A 22,577-nucleotide genomic window follows, 5' to 3' on the forward strand; every position below is an offset into this window, starting at 1 on the left:
GTGGTATGTCGTAAATTTAGTATTACATTTCTTATAATTTAATAAAATAGTTATTTTAGTACTTAAAAAAATCTAGGATTCACAAGATGTAAGATAAGCTATCTATTTTATTCACTGGCATGAGATAATTATCAAAGTGTGTACGTTCGTGCGGAACAATCTGAAACATGTGTCAGATTAGTTAATATGTCCGTACACTGTACAATAAACTGAATAAACATCAATATACGAGTACATTTACATAATATTATAATCACATGAAAAAAATCAGAGTTTGGTTGAAAATGCTCGTCAAAAATAATGGTATGCTTAATGAAAATACAGAATTTACAGTGGCTATACATAATCTATAAGTATAATAAATTATTTAATTTTGATATACAATTATAAAGTACGGACGGTGCTATTTATTGTTTAACTTCGTCCAGATTTTTTTATTGTTAATAAACAAGTAGCTTTGTTAGTTTTATTTTAAATTTTAAATAATAGTGAGTAGTTTAGCAAGTGGTTGTAGATTAAATGTGATTATAAACGAACTCTGAAAAATACTCCTTTAATAGCTATATTTTATGTTTAAATCTGAAATAATTTCAATACTCAATATATTTGGGTAGATACATATATATATAAATTTTTAATATTGAATATAATGTGCACTCTGCACATGATTGTATATTTCTTTCTCAGACGTTATTTTTGAAAAAAGGTGTATAGAATTATGTATAGACGTTTACATTTTTTTTTTTTTACAGGTGTTCGCATTATTCTCCCCATTTGCCATTAAAACAGCTCGAATATTGTACTATTGTACGAGTACATAGGCGTTTTTATTTGATCCTTTTATTGCGATCCTATTATCCCAATATGCGGCTTATGTTTGATACAAATACTAACCAATAAAAATAACCTCAGTTTGCAAAGAATAATTAAAAAATATATATAAAAAAACATCTGATTTAAAAAAAAAAAAAAATGCTCACTACTTTCACTGATATTCACACATGACTTTAACCGCAAGCTTTTCGGAAAATTATTGGAACTACATACTATATTATACTACAGTAATTTGTATACAAAAACCGCCTATATGCGTGTTTTTTAGCGTGCGTTAAAGATTTTAGTTGTTTTAACCAATTACGTACAATACTGACCAATGACAGTTAATGGTATTTTAATAAGTGCATTCCGCGCGAATGTGTGGTCGAAACACGTTCGCGTGAGATTTGATAATCATGAACAAAAAAAATGTTGGAATTATTATTGTTATTGGTTTCTATAGAACCTATAGTATATTTAAAATTAAAATCTTTCATCGTTCGACATTTTTTACAGCAGCTAACTTGTTATACGTTATTACTCATTTCAATAAGTAGACAATAGATACAAATCGCAACAGTATTCGAAATCACCTTGTATACATTAGTTTTTATGCTGTAAAATAAAATAACTCAATAAAATACAAGTATTGTATTTTCTTCTTTATGAATTGAATTGTAATATTAATCCATAATATTTATGTTCGTAAATAATATATATAAAAAAAAAAAAAAAAAAAACGTTGGTAAAAGTATTTAATTGGTGTTGTACACAAATTACAAAAAGTCAAATGTGTACTAACGAATGTTGACAAACGTATTCAAATAATAATGATGTTTATTCTATTTGAATTTCGTTTAAATGCAATACACTTAGATTTAGACTTCTGAGAAATATTTTTACTTTACTACAAAGCTCTTATTAAAACCTAACGATTCGTAAACTACAAGTTTACTACTATAATTATTATATTATTTATGTACAATAATTTAGAGTGCCTGTGAAGATGAATACAAACATAAATACAAGAATAAATATTATGTAATATTTAATCAATCGCATTATTATAGAAAAAATATATTTGTAAACTACTTGTTTGACCCAGGTTATTAAATTAAATATATATTAAATTTATTTAAAAATTGTATAAAGATTAAATTATGTTTTTCTGTTTATTCAATACATATAGTGACAAAGTTAAAATAAAATAATTAATAATTTATGGATTGCGTAATTATTTTTTATGATTTTCTCTATTTTATGAAAAGAAAAATAATTTTAAACGTATATAAGTTACAATAAAAATTAATGTTTATAAAACATCTCATTATTATACGAAGAGGAAATTTATCTTTCTTTTATAAAGAAAAATAATAATAATATAAGAGACATGAATTTAACCACCTATTTCTTCATCACCAATGAATCGGACTCTAAAATGCGACACAAGCAAGGAAAATGATACGATTAATCATATTATGACTAAATGCCCAAACTATTCGAATTACAATCTATGTAAATCCAGACTCCTTCCAACATGCACAACCTAATGTAGCAAACACAAACCCGGTTACATATTTATTACATTTAAATAGTTTTATTGTTATTTTTTTTAAATTTATTTATGACTAAATAGTTATTTATATAAAATTATATTTTCTTCTCACGTTTTTTTTGTTGCTATTATTCAAAATACTTAAATTAAGATTATAATTAAAATAAATATGAATTCAGGAAGATCATTTTAGTAGGTATAGGGAAATGTTAATTTTTTCTTAAACATATGCATTATATAAGTGTCCAAAAACCGCCAGAGTAGCGGTTTCCCACCCTTCTTCTGTGTAGGTAATATGCCGCTTTTAAATAATCAACCCCATGCTGGTTACATATTTTAAAATGATAATTACATTTACCAATTTGTAAGAATTATTCTATTGTTACAAACATTAAGACAAACGGCAGTAAATACTTTACCTACAGTATACAAATATAAAAAATAAAATGGAATTCTACCCAATCAATTACTTACAGAATAACAGAATACACTTTTACACAGTTATAGGTACACTTTTTTTTAGTAAGTAATTTCAATTTTTAATATGTTTACAGTATAGAAGATCAAAAGGTTTAATACCTTAAACATTAAAATATAGCAGCTAATTAACTGAAAACAATCTTTATACCTGTCTTTAAATTATAACTAAACATATTTAAATAGGTACTGTATATGAATCTAAATTCCAATAGATGTTTTAAAAAGTATTTCAGTATTTTTACATCATAACGAATAATTATAATTTATAAGTTACAATATTTTAAACAATAATATGTCTTAAAATTAAATTACAATATATTAATCGTTCTGAATACTTATTTGTTTTTAATAATTTCAACACTTTTTTGAATAACTATGAATAAAAATGTGTAGAAAAAAAACAAAATTTTTAATTTATATAATAACAGTTTACGTACCTTACTACAGAGGTTTCTTAACTATAATGGTGTGACCATTTTGGAAAATATTTAAAAATCGACACTAAATACTAGGTAATGATCTTTTTTTTAAACTATACATGACACATGTAATAATATTATAAAAAGTACAATGAATTTGATTCATACATTTTTTGTAATAAGTGTTAGTATCAACTTGTTTTATATTTAATTTTTTTTTTTTTTTTAATATTCCATTTTTTATTTTATTTTCCACTGTACATTAACAATCATCTTGGTAAATAACAATAGTAACGGAAAATTAAATTAACGGTCGTCAACGAAAAGTATACTGCAGAAAAATAATATAATATTACAGCAAATATTTATAAATTAAACATAGTTCTTTAAATAATATAAAGTATGTATAAAAAAATATGTTTCAACATTTTACGTGACTCGCTTTGAGAACCTCAGCCCGACTATAATTACCTGATAATTTCATAAAATAACGTAAACTCAATTAAAGCTAAGAATAAGAAACATATCGATATTTTTTAATCCAGACATATTATATAAAAATATGACCTTGTTAGTTATTTATTTTTACAGCTAATGGTCAAAGCTGTTGCTACATTATAAAAATGGAATATTAAGGTACCTAAATCATTGATCTTAACAATAAAATATTAACTGTAAATAGCATGATACTCAAAAAATAAACGTCCAAACCAGTACTAACAATTACCTGATTTGTTCAACAATTGTAGATAAAACGTTTTTAAAAAAAAAAAAAAAATAATAATAATAATGATTCTAATAATTGATGTGTTAGACTAATAATTTCGGGACCCTTTAGAAATCAGAAAAAGATATATTATACAGACAGTAAATTTTGAAAAGGATAATTTGTGTAAACGATGTTTAAATATATATAAAAGGTTCGAACACGCGATTGATCTAAGAGCACCTACACGTTATTTAATATTTTATGATAAACGATTGAAAACGTTTCAATATATAATTCGTTGTAATTGAAGATGCAACACAATGAAACGCTGGAAATTTTCGCATTCAATACTATATAAATCACACCTTACTTATATGATATCTATAATGTTATATATATTATGTATTAGATTTTTGGAAAAAATACTTCATAAAAAAAGTAAATAACATGTTATACCATTTAAGAGTTATAGAACACAATATTATATGTATTGCAAATAGTTTTGAACACGTGCTATAGGTACAGACGCGCGACTTTCGATCCATAAGAGTGTCAGAAGATTTAGTGGTACATTACCCGTTTCCCACGGCTTCAGGGTTCATTGTGCGTGTATTAGTATATTTGTGTTTTATGTGTGCATGTGTGTGTGTATCAGTAATTACAGGTATAAAGTCACATAACGACATAAGCACGTCGGGGTTATAGAGCAATGTTTTTTATTTTATTTTTTTTTTTTTATCTTTATGGGCGTTATACAAAACGCACTAATGTTGGGTGTGTATAGCTGGTCGGGGCTAGCTGACCAAAAAATTGACGCCATTTACTTAAGACTATCATCATCATTTCCCGTCTATAAGGGTCGGTTCCACCCCCGGTACGATCTGACTGTCTCCGCGCGACCGCCAAACGTATCATTTGCGTGGCCCAAATGCCCATAGTATATATATATATACGTACACGAAGAAAAAGCGGCTTTGTTTGATTATGAATAAACAATAATTAATAGACGGAGTCGTTGTTTATATATATACGCAATATACATCCTCTTTAGATCTCGTACAATAGAATTATCATTCTCGTATATATATATATAGTATCCTATATAGACGACACGCCTTCTGGAATTCACCTGTCTCCCCAGTTGAGGACTTATTGCCGCCTTCCTATATACGTTTATTGATACTGATAATCTACTATTATATATCCTAAAAATGAAGAAAAAAACGCGTTCCAATATAATACCTATGTACATAATTTTTATTTAAAATATAACTTCTTAATTTGACGTTTTATATTTTGTTTAGTTATGTTTTCATCATTAAAAATAATAATAAGTACAAACTCACCGAACATTTTCGACTGTGACGATGCTACTTCCGTAGGATGACACCCAATGATTTTCACGTCTAAAAATAATTCAGTTAAATCATTAAAATCTATACACTTGGTATTTTTCTATGATTTAATAAGTATTGTTTAAAATAATGAAAATTATTTTGATCAAAGTTTTATTTATGTACAATTTATTTAATTGATTTACTGCGCACTTGATACGTCTAAAGTATACATTTTTCATTTTAAACTAATGATTGTGTGACTAACTTTTAATTTTTGATATTTAATGTAAACTATTGTCAAGTATATAATGTATAACTCTTATTTATGTGTTATTGTTTTGTATGTAAGTAGAAATTATAAACATGTAACTACTATATTATATGTTTATAAAAATACAAAATCATTAAATAAGCATTGCGTTTTTCATTGTAAACAAATTATTGTACCTATGAGTAATTTATTTTTATTTTATTCAGCATATGTTTGTATTTGTACTATATAAGCGTAGTTAACGTGACTACATATTTAAACTCCGTCTGATAATTAATGTATGATAATGTTTATGTAAATTTTTATGGTAACACAGACATTATTTACAATGTGTGCTAATTAAATTAGACTGTTTAGAATTTCGAATAAAACTGTTAAATCCAAGTGTATAACATACAACACTGATGAACGACTAGCTATTATTTGGGAAATAATTGCATTTAAATGTTTTCAGACATAGTCTTGAACAGGGACCCGGAAAAGCATTAGTCAATACGATACATTTTTTAAGAAAATGCCGGCTGAAGTTTTTCGTAATGCACTACTATACTCTAGATTACGGGCCCGCAAGCATGGGAACTGCGACATCTGCAACGACGGTGGAGAAACATTTCAAAACGGTAGTCACCACTACCACTGTTGTTCGAATGGAAAACGGCGAATTTGCATTAACTCGGGTGGTTTACCCCGCGGCGTCAAACCAGTGCGTGTTGGGTAGTAGACGCGCGCGTGCAATTAATGTTTTTAAGATATTTTCACTCTACTTGCCGCCGTAAACTCACCACATAATATACGATATAGAACATAGTACTTTCACTCCATATTAATGTGTATAATATATATACTATACATATATGCGGGTGTATCATAAATTATTTAATTTTATATAAGTTCATTTTATTACTCACAATATTGTTCGTGTATCTTTTTCATACTTTGTTTTTAATTTTGTTTTTCACTGAAGCTATAGTAAAATATGATTTGAGCTTATGATCGTACGACTCCAGTGAATTGTATTTTTAATGTGTTTAAGTTGTTAGATCACACTGGAACCTTATAATTCTTAATTTTTTACCAAATAAATTTTATGTTTGTACTTATATTGCACTGTCTAATAAAATAATAATTTATCTAATGTAAGGAATCTGCAGGAAAAACGTATTAAAATGATTTGTAAGCTTTATTATTATAAGATCGTCAGTACATAGTTATAAGTATCTACAATAAAAGATAATCTTTTGAACGACCTTTAAATTTCATTAATCGCAAGATGTAATTAATATATATTATTTATTTCTCAATTTCTTGTCTATAAAAATATTTAAGTAGTTAAATTTAATAAACAATCACTCGTATATATTAAATATATAGGATATTTAGTAAGGATCAATATTATATTATTTTTAGCTTGACAACATTTTTAGAAATCACAAATATTTGCGCATAATTTTATGCAGTTAAAAATCATAAAACGTTCAATACCTAACAGACTTGAAAATTTAGTGCCAAATTTCTTGTAAATTATTCTTACTAGAATAATAGGAAACAAATTAGATTTAAGCTGCTTAAAATAAACTACACTATACAATAGCTGTTTATGATAATTTGAAAATATAATTTAATAAGTCATTAATATGTATTTAAACGATAAATAATTTTTTCCATCATTAAATGTTAGTTATTTTTTGTTGAAACATTAAACTTTTCACCTTATATTATATTTTCAAAATATTTGAACTAATTTTAAGATATTTGTATTACAAATCTATTTACACCATTCTAAGTGGTACGTCAGTGTGCTGACTTACGTACATGTGATCTGTTTGAAAGTATCTAAATTATTATTAATTTACAGTAGTAAAAATATAAATTATCCTTTGCAATATAATCTAATTCTCCCATATCATTCATTAAGAATTTTTTGTTCTATAGGATTTGAGATTAAATTCAAATTGAGTGCATCCATTAGGTGCCTAATCTATACAATAAAATCAGTATTATACCTGCAGTCTGTACTGTAGGTACTCAATGACTGTGCGTAACTTTACGCCAAACTTCTTTGCCGGTTTTATGTTGGATTTATTTTCCATATTTATTCGTTAGTTAACATAATTTTATTTATTTGTACTTGTTTTTAATAATAAAAAAATCTGTCAAAATTAATTTACAATAAGAAAATGTTCTTAAATACAATGTTGCCTGAGTTACTTGCGAGGAAAGAAGTAATGCATCAGTGGTTGCATTACACTTAGTAATATTTGAACATAATATATAAAATTAATTTTTGCAATAAGTTTAAAATTTTCATTCATATATAAGGACGAGCGGGAAAGAAAAGAAAAATAGCAATCGTTCGTGAAAATTCTAGATACCTACGTATATTTGAATATCAGAATAATATATATTTACCTTTTATAAGACTTATGTACAGTACAATATTATATATGCGCGATCTATCGTCACGGGTTTTGAAATTATTCGAATATGGAAATAAACCGTGTAAATGTACAATTATTACAATACTATAAACAGTAATTAAATTAAGTCAACGCGTGTTTCGTTCAACACGGACAACTGCTCTAATAAATGGACGTTAACGAAAAACCGTATTGGTCGTGATGTGGAATACGTTTAAATTCGTACGCCCGAGAACGGCGGGGGCGTCCGGCCAGCGGGAGGACCCGATCGCCGAGACCGACGCGTACCGGTTGACAACCGGATCGGCCGCAGCCATACTGCTTGCGACGATAATGACGGTGTGTAATATTATGCACGCGCGCGCACACGACTCGTACACGCCGTCGCTATCATTATTATTGTATTATTTATTATGATTTCGTATGTTACGCGCGCGCCCGTAAAAAAGGACACGGCCGTCGTCAGCGCCGCGCGTATTGGTCCGCGGCCGTCGTGTAACCGTCTCGGAGTGGGAGCCGCCGCACAACTGGTTTCGCCGCGTCCGGCGGTGGCGAGCTTTTCGCGCGCGCGGCCGCCGACGTCATCGCGCCGTCGAATCCGCGGTTGCCAAGGTAACGCCGCCGCGCGAGCATCATTGTTATTGCCATCACTACTACCCATCGTATGCACAAATAACGTGTAATATTAATATTAAATTGCGATATAATATCCAATACGAAACAATAATAAATAATATCACGATCACCGTCGTCGATCGGCCGGCCGGCCGGATTAGGAGGAGGTGTGTTGTGTTCGCACACGATTGGTCGCGTGCGGATTCGTCTCGTTTGACTGTTTATTTATTATTCCATCGGAGTCTTTCTCTTAGCGGTCTGCAGCCGATATATAATACGCGATATCGTGAAGGGTAGGTGGTACCTACTTACACATAATAATACACGACGTTTACCCGTGATATATAGCTACAGGTATAGTGTGTGTGTGTGTGTGTGTGTGTGTACGGCGAGTAGGTATGTACTACGTATTTTTTATATAGGTATATCGCGTCGGTAACTACGATTTCGAGATCGTTTTGGCGACACCGCCACAGCCTCCGCCGCCGATATGGTCGACTGCGACCCGCACAGCTGTAGCGCTGGACCCGCGTGGAAGGACGCCGTCGGGCAGCTGCGACGGATCGAGAGGGACGACCGGGCGTTCGTAGACGCCGCCCCGAACACCGAGAGAAACCTGGTGCGACCGAACGCGGCCAGGCTGTACGTTAGGTACCTATCTATACACATCGCAATAATAATATTATGTTAATACGATATAATTCAATATAATATTGTATTGCGCATATATCGTTATAGAGCGCTGTCGATAAACATATATATATTATATACTATGTATGTATACGTAGGTGTATCGTAGTGTACGGCCACAGGTCCGGCGGTGGCGGCCGCTGCCTATACGGGTACCACCTAACGGGCGGTAGACCGAATAATTAATATTTTGCGTGCGATGTGTGTATACACATCTATATAATAATAAACGCAATAAAGTGCCGCAAACGTCATTCAAATATAATAATAATTTTAGATAGTCGTCTCAATCTCTGAAACTACTGGACGTCCGTCGTTGTAAAATCTCGTATACCTACGATTATTGTTATGGGCTTATGGCTACCATTCAATAATATACTATAGCTATACACATTATTATTCTATAGTATTTATATAACATTTAACAATTATGCGAATTGTTTAAAAACGGTAGTCGGGAAAAAAAAATCTGTAATACGAACGTGCCGGTTAAGTATTACATTTAAAATTTAAAATTATGAACATAAAATATACATACATTTATATTTAGTCGTCATTTTTAATTGCGTCGATAGCATTTTTACATTAACAATACATTTTTGTTCGTCATTTGTAGTACGTTAAGATTTTTTTACCATCATAAAATGTTTATTAACTAATAGGTTATTAGTTATTGCAATTGGTATTATTTTTATTTTATTTTGATAAAAACACATTGCATGTGCCAATATTTGTACAAAACAACTTATTTTCAATGAAAAAAATAGTTATGTTTAAAAAATTCTATTTATATTATAATAATATTAAATTTTTTTTTTATCGACCTCATATTTACCAATACATATTATGTAAAATAATGTTTTTATATTGATACATATATGTACCTAGATAGAATACATTTTCTCTGATGTTTTGATATTGTAACTATACATTGAATTTCAGTGAAAACATAATTTCAAAAATAATTAAACGTTTAAAATGCCAATTATAGATAAATTTGTACTTATAAGTAACAAATATATCTGTATTATGTAGGTAGATAGTAGGTATACTTTATAAAAATATATATGTATTCAATTATTTTCTACTTAAATGTTTTAAGATATATGGTGGCTATTAACGAACTAACAGTATGTCATGACTGCATTATACAACCACAGTTACGGATTTTCATAAAAAAATTATTAATGTGCACTTTTGGTCGCATTCTTGAGCTCAAACAAATCCTTATTGATGAAGACTTGTCAATATACACGTATGTTTAAGAAAAACTTATTGTTATTTTGTACATTTTTAAATGTTTATGCGGGTATAGACCGATAATTGAAGAATTGAATAATATGAAAATAACCTATGACCAGTTTGAATTAAAAATACCTCGATTTAATCGAAATGAGAGACGATCATTTTTAAATGATATGGACAATAAAATTGATGAAATAAATAACCGTATTGTGATAGATGAAAACGATAACTCATTAAGCGAAATAAGAAATGAAAATATTGAAACAGAAGATACAAAGCTGTCCAGTACTAGTCAACAATCGTCGGAATCTCAATTTGATGTTGAAAAATTTGTTTTTGATGTTGAACCTGTACATACATTTCACAAAATTATAATTGAAGACAATTCAAGAGAATTGGCTATAAAATTCATTCAAAAACATATTAGAGCAGTGAAAGATCGTGTAACTGTCAATGAATGTATATATGAGTATAAATTGATGTTAAATAAATGAATATATTATTGTATATTTTTTAATCATATTAATTGTTGTTTAATTTAGTAATATTTGCTAGAATAACTAGAAACAACATAATATCTGGGAAATATAAACAACCTAGTAAAGAAAAAGGTAGAGAAGCGGCAGTCAAAATTCAACGATGTTGGAGATATTATCGATTAATGATTCAAACTAAAGCTAGAATACAAAGACGACACACTCTACTTGGTAAATTCATGATAATTATAATTTTCCAATGAAAAGAATACTATAAATTAATTTATTTTTAATTAATTTTTTTCAAATATTTACTGCAGTTAATAAGTAATTAATGTTTCATATTCATATCAAATCTATATTTATTAAACTTACTATTTCTCCTTTATTAAAAATTAATTAATTGTATAGTTTACACCAGTTTATAGTAAAAATGTATTTACATTTTATATTATAGGTATGCATATAACTAGTGAAAAACTAAATTTTAATATTAATCATGAGATAGAGGATACAATTCAAATACAACAAACTGAAGCAGACTCAGAGTATCGTAAAGTCATAACTAAATTAGAAGAAAATTTTGTCCAACGCAACAAATATGAATTAATAGAAGATATTGAAGATGAGCTTAGAGCGTACGTATGGAAATATTTTGAAATTTGTCACCATTTACCAACGTGGCCAGATTCAAAACCTATCATGTTCTCTGACGATAATAATAATATTATTGGATTACCACCGATAAGTATAAAGTCAATTATTTGCATATACAATTATATCGTTATTTATAATATTATTATATTATCTATAGTTTTATCGCCAGCTATTTTAAAAGAGTTAAATATACCTGATATACATTATAAGTCAGCATTAAAACAACGATTACCGCTTGGAGGTTCGGCTATTTTTCATACAGGAAGGTGGATGACCATAGAAATGGCTGAAATACTTTCCATGTTGATTATAGAATTTGAAAAGAAACCCGCAAAAGAGAGAAAAGAACTAATGAAACAATTAGCAGAAAAAAATAAAGCTGTAATATATATTAATATATTATACATGTAATACATTTATGTGCATACAAAAACAAACAATATCTAGTAGAATATATGCCTATAATTTTTATATTATTATGTAGGAAAAAGAAAAAAATTTAGAAACCGCAAAAACTAAGGAAAAGTTAATGGCAGCAATTAAAATTTTGGGCGTCGTTTTAGAACCAAGTGGATTAATAGAATGGTTTAAAGATACATTTAATGAATATGATAGTAATTGGGCATTATATAATGGAATAGGAAATAAACCTAGGGAAGATCTAATAAAATCTGAAATTTATTCAAAGGCTCAGGTGGAACTCAGAGCTGTAGTTGACGAAACTATTAAGGAAGAATTAATTTTTTTAAAAATGGCATATGCTCGAGATTTAAGTAAAATTGTTATTAAAATATTATATACATTTTAGTTTTTAGTTTTTCATATAAACTATACAAGCTAATTACAGAAAAGAAATATAAAGATCCAAAAAAGAAGAAAACAAAAAAGTCTAAAAAAAAACGTAAAGCAAACAAAATAAAACCTAATCCAGATGAAATCCTTGAAGAATTGGTTAAAAACAATCTAATTAAAAAATCTGTAACCTCTAGATTCGTCGATTTTGAAGGTGAAGTTTCATTAAGTGCTTATGTATTAAGAAAAGAACCCTACTACTCTGATCCACCGTATGGTTTAGGTGATATACGTCAAGTAAGTCAATTTAACTTGACTGCTATTGTTCGAATCGATATAATTTGTTAGACATATGACATATATAATAAATGCCTAGTATATTTATATGTATATATAATATAATTTTTTTTTTACTAAAATACTTTTTTTTTTAATAATTCTTTAAAGAGTTACATAATTATAATGGCTCAACAATACTAGGTAAGCATACAAGTTAATAAAACAGTTATTTATTTATTGTCATTTAATTTTAATTAGTAGATCATATTAATATAATATTAACAGTACCTATGTAAAAAATAATTTAGAATAAGTTGAAACTCTAAATATTAATTTATATTTGTATAGATTATCAAAGAGTTATGTGTAATTGGTTTGATTTTTGAGGAGCTTCGTACATTAAAGAATATTAAATTCAGTCAATCACTATTGATAGCTGGTCCCGAAAAGTCTGGTAAATCAATATTAATAAATGCAATATGTGCAGAAACTGGATCATTAAAGATCGAACTAACACTTAAAAACGTGTCAGAAAATTATCCAGAACTTCCAAAAATAAATCAATTAGTTAAAAATATTATAACGGTAATATTAAGCGATACGTCTATTTAAATACAAACAAAATTATTTATATGTTACATAGTTTGCTAAAACATATCAACCAGTTGTAATTGAAGTGGATTTAGCAGATGTTCCTTTTTATAAGAATATTCCAAAAGATTTAAAAGTATACAAACCAAATTTGATGCAGAAGTTGTTGATAAAACTTATGAAATCTTTAAGCAAATCTGATCGTATTATAGTAATAGGAAAAGCAAGAAGCCCTTGGTTAACTACCAAAAAAAAATTAGTAAGTATCTAACGCTCAACACACATATAAAATAAGCATTAAGTTTTGTAATGATTATTTAATAGCATTACTTATTATTCTATGATTATTGAAGCAAATATTTTTTTATTATTTCAAAATATAACATGATACGCAAACCAAGGCATATTATACAATTAGTTAGTGAAATAGTTATTGTAAGAAAGAAAACGATACATTAATTATTATTAACTTTCAATAATTTTCAAACAATACTCGTAAATGTTTTAGGTTAATAACAATATTTAACTTTCATGAAAATGTAATTATGGTTAAGTACGTTAAAGTATTTAGGACGTGTGTATAGTGATTTCACTAATAATTAATATAGTCATCATGGTGAAATAAGTAATTTATTAATAAAGTAGGAAATGTATTAAATTTTTAACAATAACTAGAGACAACTGATATATCCAAGTGATATAAAACAATAATAAAATGAAAATTTAGAAAGTCTTTTTTATGACAATATTTAGAAAATATTTATGTAATCTTGAAGTTATCCTGTACTTTGTTTTCATATAATGCCATACACTTATACATGCACGCAATACACATACATTATAGCTACTTTCAGCTTTTTTTAAAATTTAAATTTAAATTTTAGCAGTTCTGTGTATTAGTTATATACACTATTTAATTCGATTTATCAAATTAAAGTTGTACATTATGAACATTTATGATAAAAAAAAAAAATAATAAAAATATTAATTTGTTCATTATTATTTATTTTAATTATTTGTTTAAATAATAAAATAAAAATTCTTATTCTTCAAAAAAGTTAATACAGTATTAAATATAAATTTTGATTAAAATGTACTTAAATAAGTACCCAAATATTATATTATAAACATAGAAATAAAATACTTTTAAAGATAAAACTATCTTTTTGATTTATTTATAAATACTTACTAATGTTTTTTTATATATATTTTCAATATATTCCACTGTACTAATATTGATATTATAATAATGATGTAGTCTATATAACCTAAATAAGTGGCCATATAAAGAGTTGAATGTATTTTGAAGTATAATAAAATTGTTGTTTTAAAAATGATTATTAAATATTAAAGGTAAAAGTTAAGAGGGGATATCACCATAAATACAACAGTTTTGAGATATCCTTAGATATATATTCGTTGTTCTGGTGAGTTTTTCTTATGTGCTGTATAGGCCCGCCCATCGATATTTCACTTGAACCAAACCACGAGGCCGTGCTCAGTCGAATCGCGACAAGCATCTAGGACAATGTTTTATGTTGTATTGCTTTTTATCGATTATTATACACATTCGTGTGTGTGTGTGTGTGTGTGTGAATGTACACCTAAGAGTGTATAAAAAGAACAATAATAACACAGTGCGTGTGTGCCAAGTCCAGAGATTTTTACTCGTGATATTACCAAACGGCGACGGCGGCGGGTGGACAAGAGGGGTGGATAATGGAAAAAAAAAATGCTCATATAGAGGAACCTGTAAAACCCGACGTGCTCGTTACACTATAGAGTATAGAGCGTATACCATATAATTATTCCATTCATTAACCGCATACCTATGACACGGAAAATCTCCACATCCCATCACATCCATTGTCTCGGCATTTACACGGACCTGTAAAGCTTGGGTTATTATAATTATGATTAAACGATTCTTGTTTTATTTTTATTTTTTATATATGATATGAAATAAATATGATTCACTGCTCTAGTCGTTTGTGCGCTCGCCGTTTGCAAGGGGTTAATTATGTCACGTACGGTTCATGTAAAATGTTTCAAAAATTAAATATAACCATTTATATTATTAATGATATAATTATATATTCATCAATTCTACATAAACATTTTTTTGTGCACAATACGCCATCGTTTTTAATAATCCTGTAAAACTATATAAAAAATAAATAAAAAATGTTGTCTCTATGCATACTCAAATTTTAAATTGTCACACGCATAAATAAAATAAATTATAAGAAAAGTTAGAATCTTTACTGCAGCTGTAAAATGTGCATGTCATATGAAATCTATTTTTAAAATAACATCACTATACAAGTTATATAACAGTTAAAATATTTATGTTTCCAAGCATAAAGTATAATTGAAAAGCGATGATTGTTGTTTGCTATTATAATATTATGATTCATGAAGTTGAAAATAAATGAACGAATTAATAAAATAAAATAAGTTTAATGTAAATATATAACATGATAATAAATAATACCATTATACCTATAGGTGACTAAACCAAAAATTATTGTTACTGGAAATTTAATTGAAATATATTAAATTTTTTCAGTCAAGTATATTCGAGACCATTGTGTTCACCGTACCTGACACTTGTACTATATTTATATTTCTCAACGAATTATTAATGAGCTATCCAGTAGTTAGCCGAACATTTCCAGTTACACCATTGGCCACGATGTTGGCCGGTTACTCAAGGCAGATGATAGCCGACATTGTAGCCGAAGTAATGACCACTGAACGGGTGCTAACACTCAGGCAACATCCATTGGACCCCACAGAGTTCGTGCCCACAATATTAAAATATCCTAAGCAGAACCCTCAACAATTTGAACAATACTATAAGTGGTATAACAAATATGTACCTATAGGTGAAAGAAAAGTATTAGAAATGGAAACAAAAAATAAAAATACAAAGAACGAAAAAAAATAAACATTTTTTTAACATTTGAAATGCGTGTGATACTAATTAATAAATTAACAATATATAGATATAGATATAGACTTTCATAAAGTGATTACAGTACCTTTACTGTAGTAAGTTGGAAAACAATTATTTAATAATTCATTTTTACAAGCTATGCGTATTATATTAATGTGATTTTGATACGTTAAAGTTAAATATTGCGATATAAATTTATAGACGTGTATTAAATTATAAATATGAGTGAGGGAGGTAAATAAAATAATGGTTCCAGTGTACAGTAGGTGTCGAGTTGAGTAAGTAAATTTATCTAAATGTTATAAAAATGTCATTGTGTATTATAGGTGTATAATATAATATATATTTAATTTCATCCAAATTTAAAATTCAACATTAGATTCAGTTTTCTATCATAAACAATCCTCGAAGTTGAAAATCGAAACATTGTTACTGATCCAAAAGGTGATAACAGACACGAAAAATAAAAATAAATTATTTTGATATCAGTCAATTTTTATACATAAAAAATATAAATATCGTTCGCTTAGAATATAAAATGCGTTTTAGCAATTATATGCACAATATACGTAAGTGGGTTTAATAATAAATTAAATTAAAAGATGTTTAAAAAAAAAAAAAAACTAAAAAACGTCAAGTAGTTATTCTATAAACAAGTTCACGCGGTTGATGATCCGCGACTATGAGAAGAATAAAACTTTAAGTTTGTTGAGACAGATATAAATATGTATACATTTTTACGTGGACCTGTAAAATTACAAAGGCATTTACAGATAACTCGACGATAATACATCGAAACACTTCGATACGGGCGATATATTATTATAATATAATATTAGCTACCTGATGAGGGGGAGGGGGGGGGCGAACGCGAGAAAAACGAAGCGAAAACCGCTCGCACCGCACGCAACTCGGCTGCAGCGGTAACGAAGTATTCGGTTTAATAAAATCGGACTCGCGATTTTTTTTTTTACGCCAATCCAATTCGGCGGCGGCGGCAGATTTTATTACGCGGTCCACCGGGCGCGCGATCCCCCCTTCCGTCGCGCTGGAGGGGCAGGCGGCGGTGTGGACTACGACAAAGCGGATGAACGAGAGGGTGCTCGGTAGTGGGGACTCGTGGTGTGACGGAACAGCGCGGCGCGGGTGTTGCGGGCGAGCAGTGCGCGCGGCGCGGCGTGTGGTTGCCAAGGGGCTGACTGACGTGTGCTGGACGCGCGTCGGCCGCTCGGGGCGCGACGGTTGGCCAGGATTGGGTGCGATTGGGTAGCGACGGTGGGTGAGTTTGCGCCCGGAGCGCATTGATCGGCGCGAAGTTTGCACCGCGGCCCGCGCGCTAGCGTACACTCGCGCGAAAGCTCAATATGGCCCCCGCTCGCGTTTTGTCCCGCACGGGCGTCGGGTCCACGGGCGCGCGCGCGTAAACGCACACACGCTAGCCACCGCGCGACATACAATATATATATATATATACCTTCACCGCCACCGACCATTTTGTTACACTATACATGTGGTAGCATCACGTCACCGACGTTATAGCATATTTATTATTATTATTTTTGTTGTTGTTGTTGTTGTTCCGGATAGTAAGTATATAGACATATAGTATATATATATATATAGGTATGCGTCTGTGCATATCATTTCGTTTGGCGCGTTACATCGTGTACATTGACCAGCGTACTATATTGTAATGTCGTTGTTTTTTTAATTTATGTCGTTATTACAATTACACTTATCATTGACCTAAAGTAACAAAATATAAAAAATGAAAATAGCCCGTACGACATAAAATGTACTATAAAACTATCTCATAAGCATAGTGAATATAACATAAAAACAAAAACAAATTGATAGCAAAAAAAAAAAAAAAAACAATAACAAGGCACAGAACGGAGCATATACCTTTTGTAATGCGCCTCCGGGCGTCCCACTATGCTCAAAAATTATTTCGTGAATAAAACCTAATATACATTTTACCGACGAAATTGTGAAAGTAATTTTCATCAAAAACCTTTAAATTTTAGATTATTCAAAGTACCTAACCTTACCTCATATTTTAATGTATAGTATATGAATATAGGAATTGTTACACACTAATGTATGTAAATTGACGTGCTTTCAATTGAGCACTCAAACGTGGACAACGTTTATACCAAAATACCAAATTACACGAGAATGCATATTATTATACATAACATTATATAACTGATCAATAAAATCAGCTTCATTCTTCACTATGACAAAAACACTGACAACCACTGTAGACATTTTACTCAGAAATGTCCCACCACGGTGACAAAATAATAATTTATTTTTAGTTGGGAAAGAGTGTGGTCGACCTTAAGTTTCAATGATACTTAAAAATTATTAAATAATATACGCAGAAAATCTGAGAAATTGGCTTAATTTTATTCAACATACCTAAAGTAATCGGTAATTATTTCAAGGTATAATGTTTAGGGTTATATTAATAAATTATAAATTGTAAAATGTGTTTCCGACGAAAAACTTTGGTAAAACATTTATCAAACACTTATTGACTTGCCTATGTTAATTGTTTTTATGTCGAAACAATACTATCAACGATAAAACTATCAAAGCGTTAAATTGTACAATACATGAATTGATGAGTGATTGAAATGTTTCAGGTAAGACGTCGCCGATCATTTATTCAAATTGTTGATGTCTTTTTGCTAAGTCTTTTGGATACTATTAATATATATAGGAACTATCACTTAACTATTTTATCGAGGTTTTATTTGGATTATGTGCAACTAAAATAGATTCAAAACAATGGCCACCGAGGCGTCCTAGTGGGTACGACGAACCTGCGAATATCGTGTCCATGTACAATGGATAACTGACGTACGTTTTGTATCCCGACGTGCCGCCTTCGGTTTGTAATCATTCGAGAAACGGGTGATGGGCCGAGAATAAATTCTCAAAATTATTTTGATTTTTGAGGTTGAAGCTATCATATATACGTAAATACGTATACCGTATACATTGAATCATATTCGTTTCACAAGAACGTCGTCGCACGCTATACAACACCTCGAGCGGCTGGAGAACTCGCGAAGGGCGACGACACGAAAACGGTTTTCGATTGAGAATTGTGTGGCACGACGGATTCGAAGCAAGCAAATCAACCGCAGAAAATATCGTGGTTATGCGTTCTGTCTGTCTGCGTCTTATGAAAACGCGCAGTCATCGCCATCATTTTTCTCCTCTGTTCTCGATATCAAACGTTTTGTGCAGTATGACGAAATTCCATAGGAACGATATTGTGCGAGCCACATCATTCATCATTTTCGGTTCATTTTCGGTTCGATGATACCGACCGTTTCCTCGGGGCACCGCGTGAAGGTGAGACGCACTTCGTGTTATTACCTTATTATTCACAGGTTGTCTGTAGACACAGACAGTTATTCATACGCTTCTTCGACCGTCATAGGTATCATTAATTGATATTAATTATACTATTCGCATATTCTAATGTCTCTATACACTACACATCGATATAGGTACCTACATATTTGTAAAATCTACGTTAAACCGTTGCATGTAGAATAGTCGCGTTATGCCCGTTGTACGCCGTTTGTCATTTTTGAGTGTGTAAAATATCATATCGAACATTACTTAATTAATGCATACAAATTTAGCTGCATCAATGCTTAAATTCATTAATCATAAAAATAGCGTGTTTGAAAATAATAACTTTTTATGCGTACAAAATAGTATTATTATTAGAAAGTTGGCGAAATATGTTTAAAAAAAATTCTTATCCATAGTAATTACAATAAAAATTTCTTAAAAATCCACAATACTAAGTATTACCTATCATATAATGACTTTGTACCTACTTTGGCCGATGTCAATTTTAGCAATTCATTGTTTTTTTATTGATCGTTTATACCTTCAGTTTTAGGTATGCGTAACATAAATTGTATATATATATAATATAATAATGTATATATATATTATATTATATTAAATGAAAAACCAAGAGGCGAGAGTGAACGTTACTAGTCGTTACACCAAACTCATAATACTTCTTAATACTACATACGGTCTCTACCTACTCTACATCTCTAGGCTCTCGACATAATAATATTTTATTTAGTACTCGTGAAATCCATACTTTTAGCGTGTTTCGCGACCACATTTTTCAGAGTGGTCTTATTACTAGACTGAAAATGGAAAAAAAAATATAAGTCTTGCTTTATTTAAAGATCACTATTCTGGTCAACCTGAAATGGAGAGTAAATAAAAAAAGGTTATAATATAGTAAAAATGTAGGTAGGTATGTTATTTTTTTGACTCGTGACTTTCGGAAATTTATTTTACCATAACGATGGTTTAAAAGCATTGGTAGCGAAGGTATTACGTGAATAAAATACAATTTACATATTTATATTCGATAGACACTTTCCAATTCCTATTAAAATAATATATTTTATTCATAGCTGGAATCGCAGATTTTGAATACGTATAAACACTTTTCGTTTGAAAAGTGTTAAATTTTTAGTCAGATTCAGTAAAAGATTACTATTTATAACTTTTTTTTAAGTACTGAGATTAATTTAAAATACATACAATAAATCATAATTTATTCCTTAAAAAATATATAGTTTTCATAAATCGAATATAGTATAGTATATTATTAATATTTATATTTTATATAAATATATAATTTATATAATTTGTACGGAATATATTTATAATATAAATATTTTTTCTCTACTTATCAACTTCAAATCGCAAATCTAAAAATTAAAATGTTAACTTTAATCGCTACTGAACCACTTAAATAATTTACAATATAAATTTTAATATTTCAAAATTATTTACGTTACGGTAATGCATATTACAATCTCCACTCTTAATTTATTAAGCTTAAACGTAGTAATAATCATAATTTAAAATATAGTATAGCATATTAAAAATATACTGTAGTCTTGGAATTGGTATAATGTGTTTTCCTTATCTTTTTTAAATAGTTTGAAGATGAATCTTATTACACGCATATATATATATATATTTAACATATTCTATACATTTTTTTATCATTTGACTAAATAATGAAACATATAGAATATTGGAATATGACATAATATATATTATACTTATATTGATAAGATATTATAGATTTTTTTTTGTATATTCGTATAATAGACACGTAAAGTAAAAACGGTTTAATGCCTTAATATTAATTTAAAAATTCAATAGGTATCTAATATAATATTAAACAAAGCTTTGATTATCATTATCGTTTCATTAATTATGGTCGATTTTATTTTCAGAAAAGTTTTTCTTGTTTAAAAAATATTTTATCCCTTTTAAGCAAAATATAGAATTTAATTATAAAACTACTTACTTAGTAACCCATTAAAAAGTAATTTAATTTGTCCGAAGAGATTTTAAAAAGTAAAAAAATCTTTAATATTGTATAAAAAATATTTTTTTAAGTGGGTCATGATTGATTAAAACAAAAATTTCATATTGTTTATACTTATTTATAATTATTTTCGATTCAGCGTATTATTTTATCGTCCTCTAGTGCGATATATCAAAAATTAATTTTTGAAACCGCACTCAAAATTCAACGACTATAATACTGTATGATTTTATTACCTTTATATAACTATATATTTATATGTATATAACAATATTTATTTGTTTTTTTTCTTTCTTATCACGTGAAGTTTATCAAAAATACAAATAAATAAATAGAACGGGTTGAATCTCCCGCTGTGTGCATTTTAAAAAGTTTATTTAATTTAATTGCATTGACAACGGCCATCTGCCCTGTAACAGTTATTAAAATCGAAAATCCATTAATCTCTTTTTTTTAAATATTATTTTTTGCCACAAGCCTTTTTTCAATTAATTTCCCACAACATGAGATCTTTTGATGTCTGTACATAGTTAATTGACTCATTTCGTAGGTACACGTATGCGGTTGTTTACATGTCATTTACACACGGCCTTAATCCAACAACCCTCTAAGTCGGCGAGATCGACCCCTTTATATATATTACAGAATAAAAATTTAAATTTCACAGACGAATTGGTTTTATAAAAAATCAATTTTGGATATGCAATTCGAAATATTTCGGGCGAGAGCAAAAAATACACACCGGCGCACCCTCGTCGGTGATGGTGACGCCACTGATGGCCTCATAATCGTTTTATTCGCGGCGTCTTTGGTTTTCCGTTCCGAATGTCCGCTCCGATTGAACTCACCCCTATCCTCTTCAAAGTTG

The 22,577-nt window shown here is 29.2% G+C and overlaps 2 protein-coding genes across 3 annotated transcripts in view; one reads left to right on the forward strand and one right to left on the reverse strand.

Annotated features, from left to right (window-relative positions):
• LOC113552287 (transcription factor AP-2-epsilon) overlaps positions 1–22,577 on the reverse strand; it is a 165,371-nt gene that overhangs the window by 105,208 nt on the left and 37,586 nt on the right. The window contains exons 1-2 of one of the 2 annotated variants that reach the window (XM_026955117.1): positions 7,997–8,149; positions 5,326–5,385 (exon numbers count right to left, since the gene is read on the reverse strand). The gene's annotated coding sequence lies outside the window, so the exon portion shown is untranslated. Of the gene's footprint in view, positions 1–5,325; positions 5,386–7,996; positions 8,150–22,577 lie in introns of those variants that run through there. The other variant, XM_026955108.1, reaches the window with a different exon arrangement.
• LOC113548573 (dynein regulatory complex protein 11-like) lies at positions 9,110–16,263 on the forward strand (the record flags this gene model as incomplete). Its single annotated transcript, XM_026949523.1, has 11 exons — positions 9,110–9,270; positions 10,412–10,564; positions 10,625–11,013; positions 11,097–11,261; positions 11,488–11,778; positions 11,845–12,068; positions 12,172–12,460; positions 12,535–12,776; positions 13,107–13,343; positions 13,402–13,608; positions 15,919–16,263. Coding segments are annotated over exons 1-11 (2,703 nt in total), but the record flags the coding sequence as incomplete, so codon positions are not given.

The sequence above is a fragment of the Rhopalosiphum maidis genome, chromosome 4 (assembly GCF_003676215.2).
Source record: "Rhopalosiphum maidis isolate BTI-1 chromosome 4, ASM367621v3, whole genome shotgun sequence".
Classification (NCBI taxonomy): Eukaryota; Metazoa; Arthropoda; class Insecta; order Hemiptera; family Aphididae; genus Rhopalosiphum; species Rhopalosiphum maidis.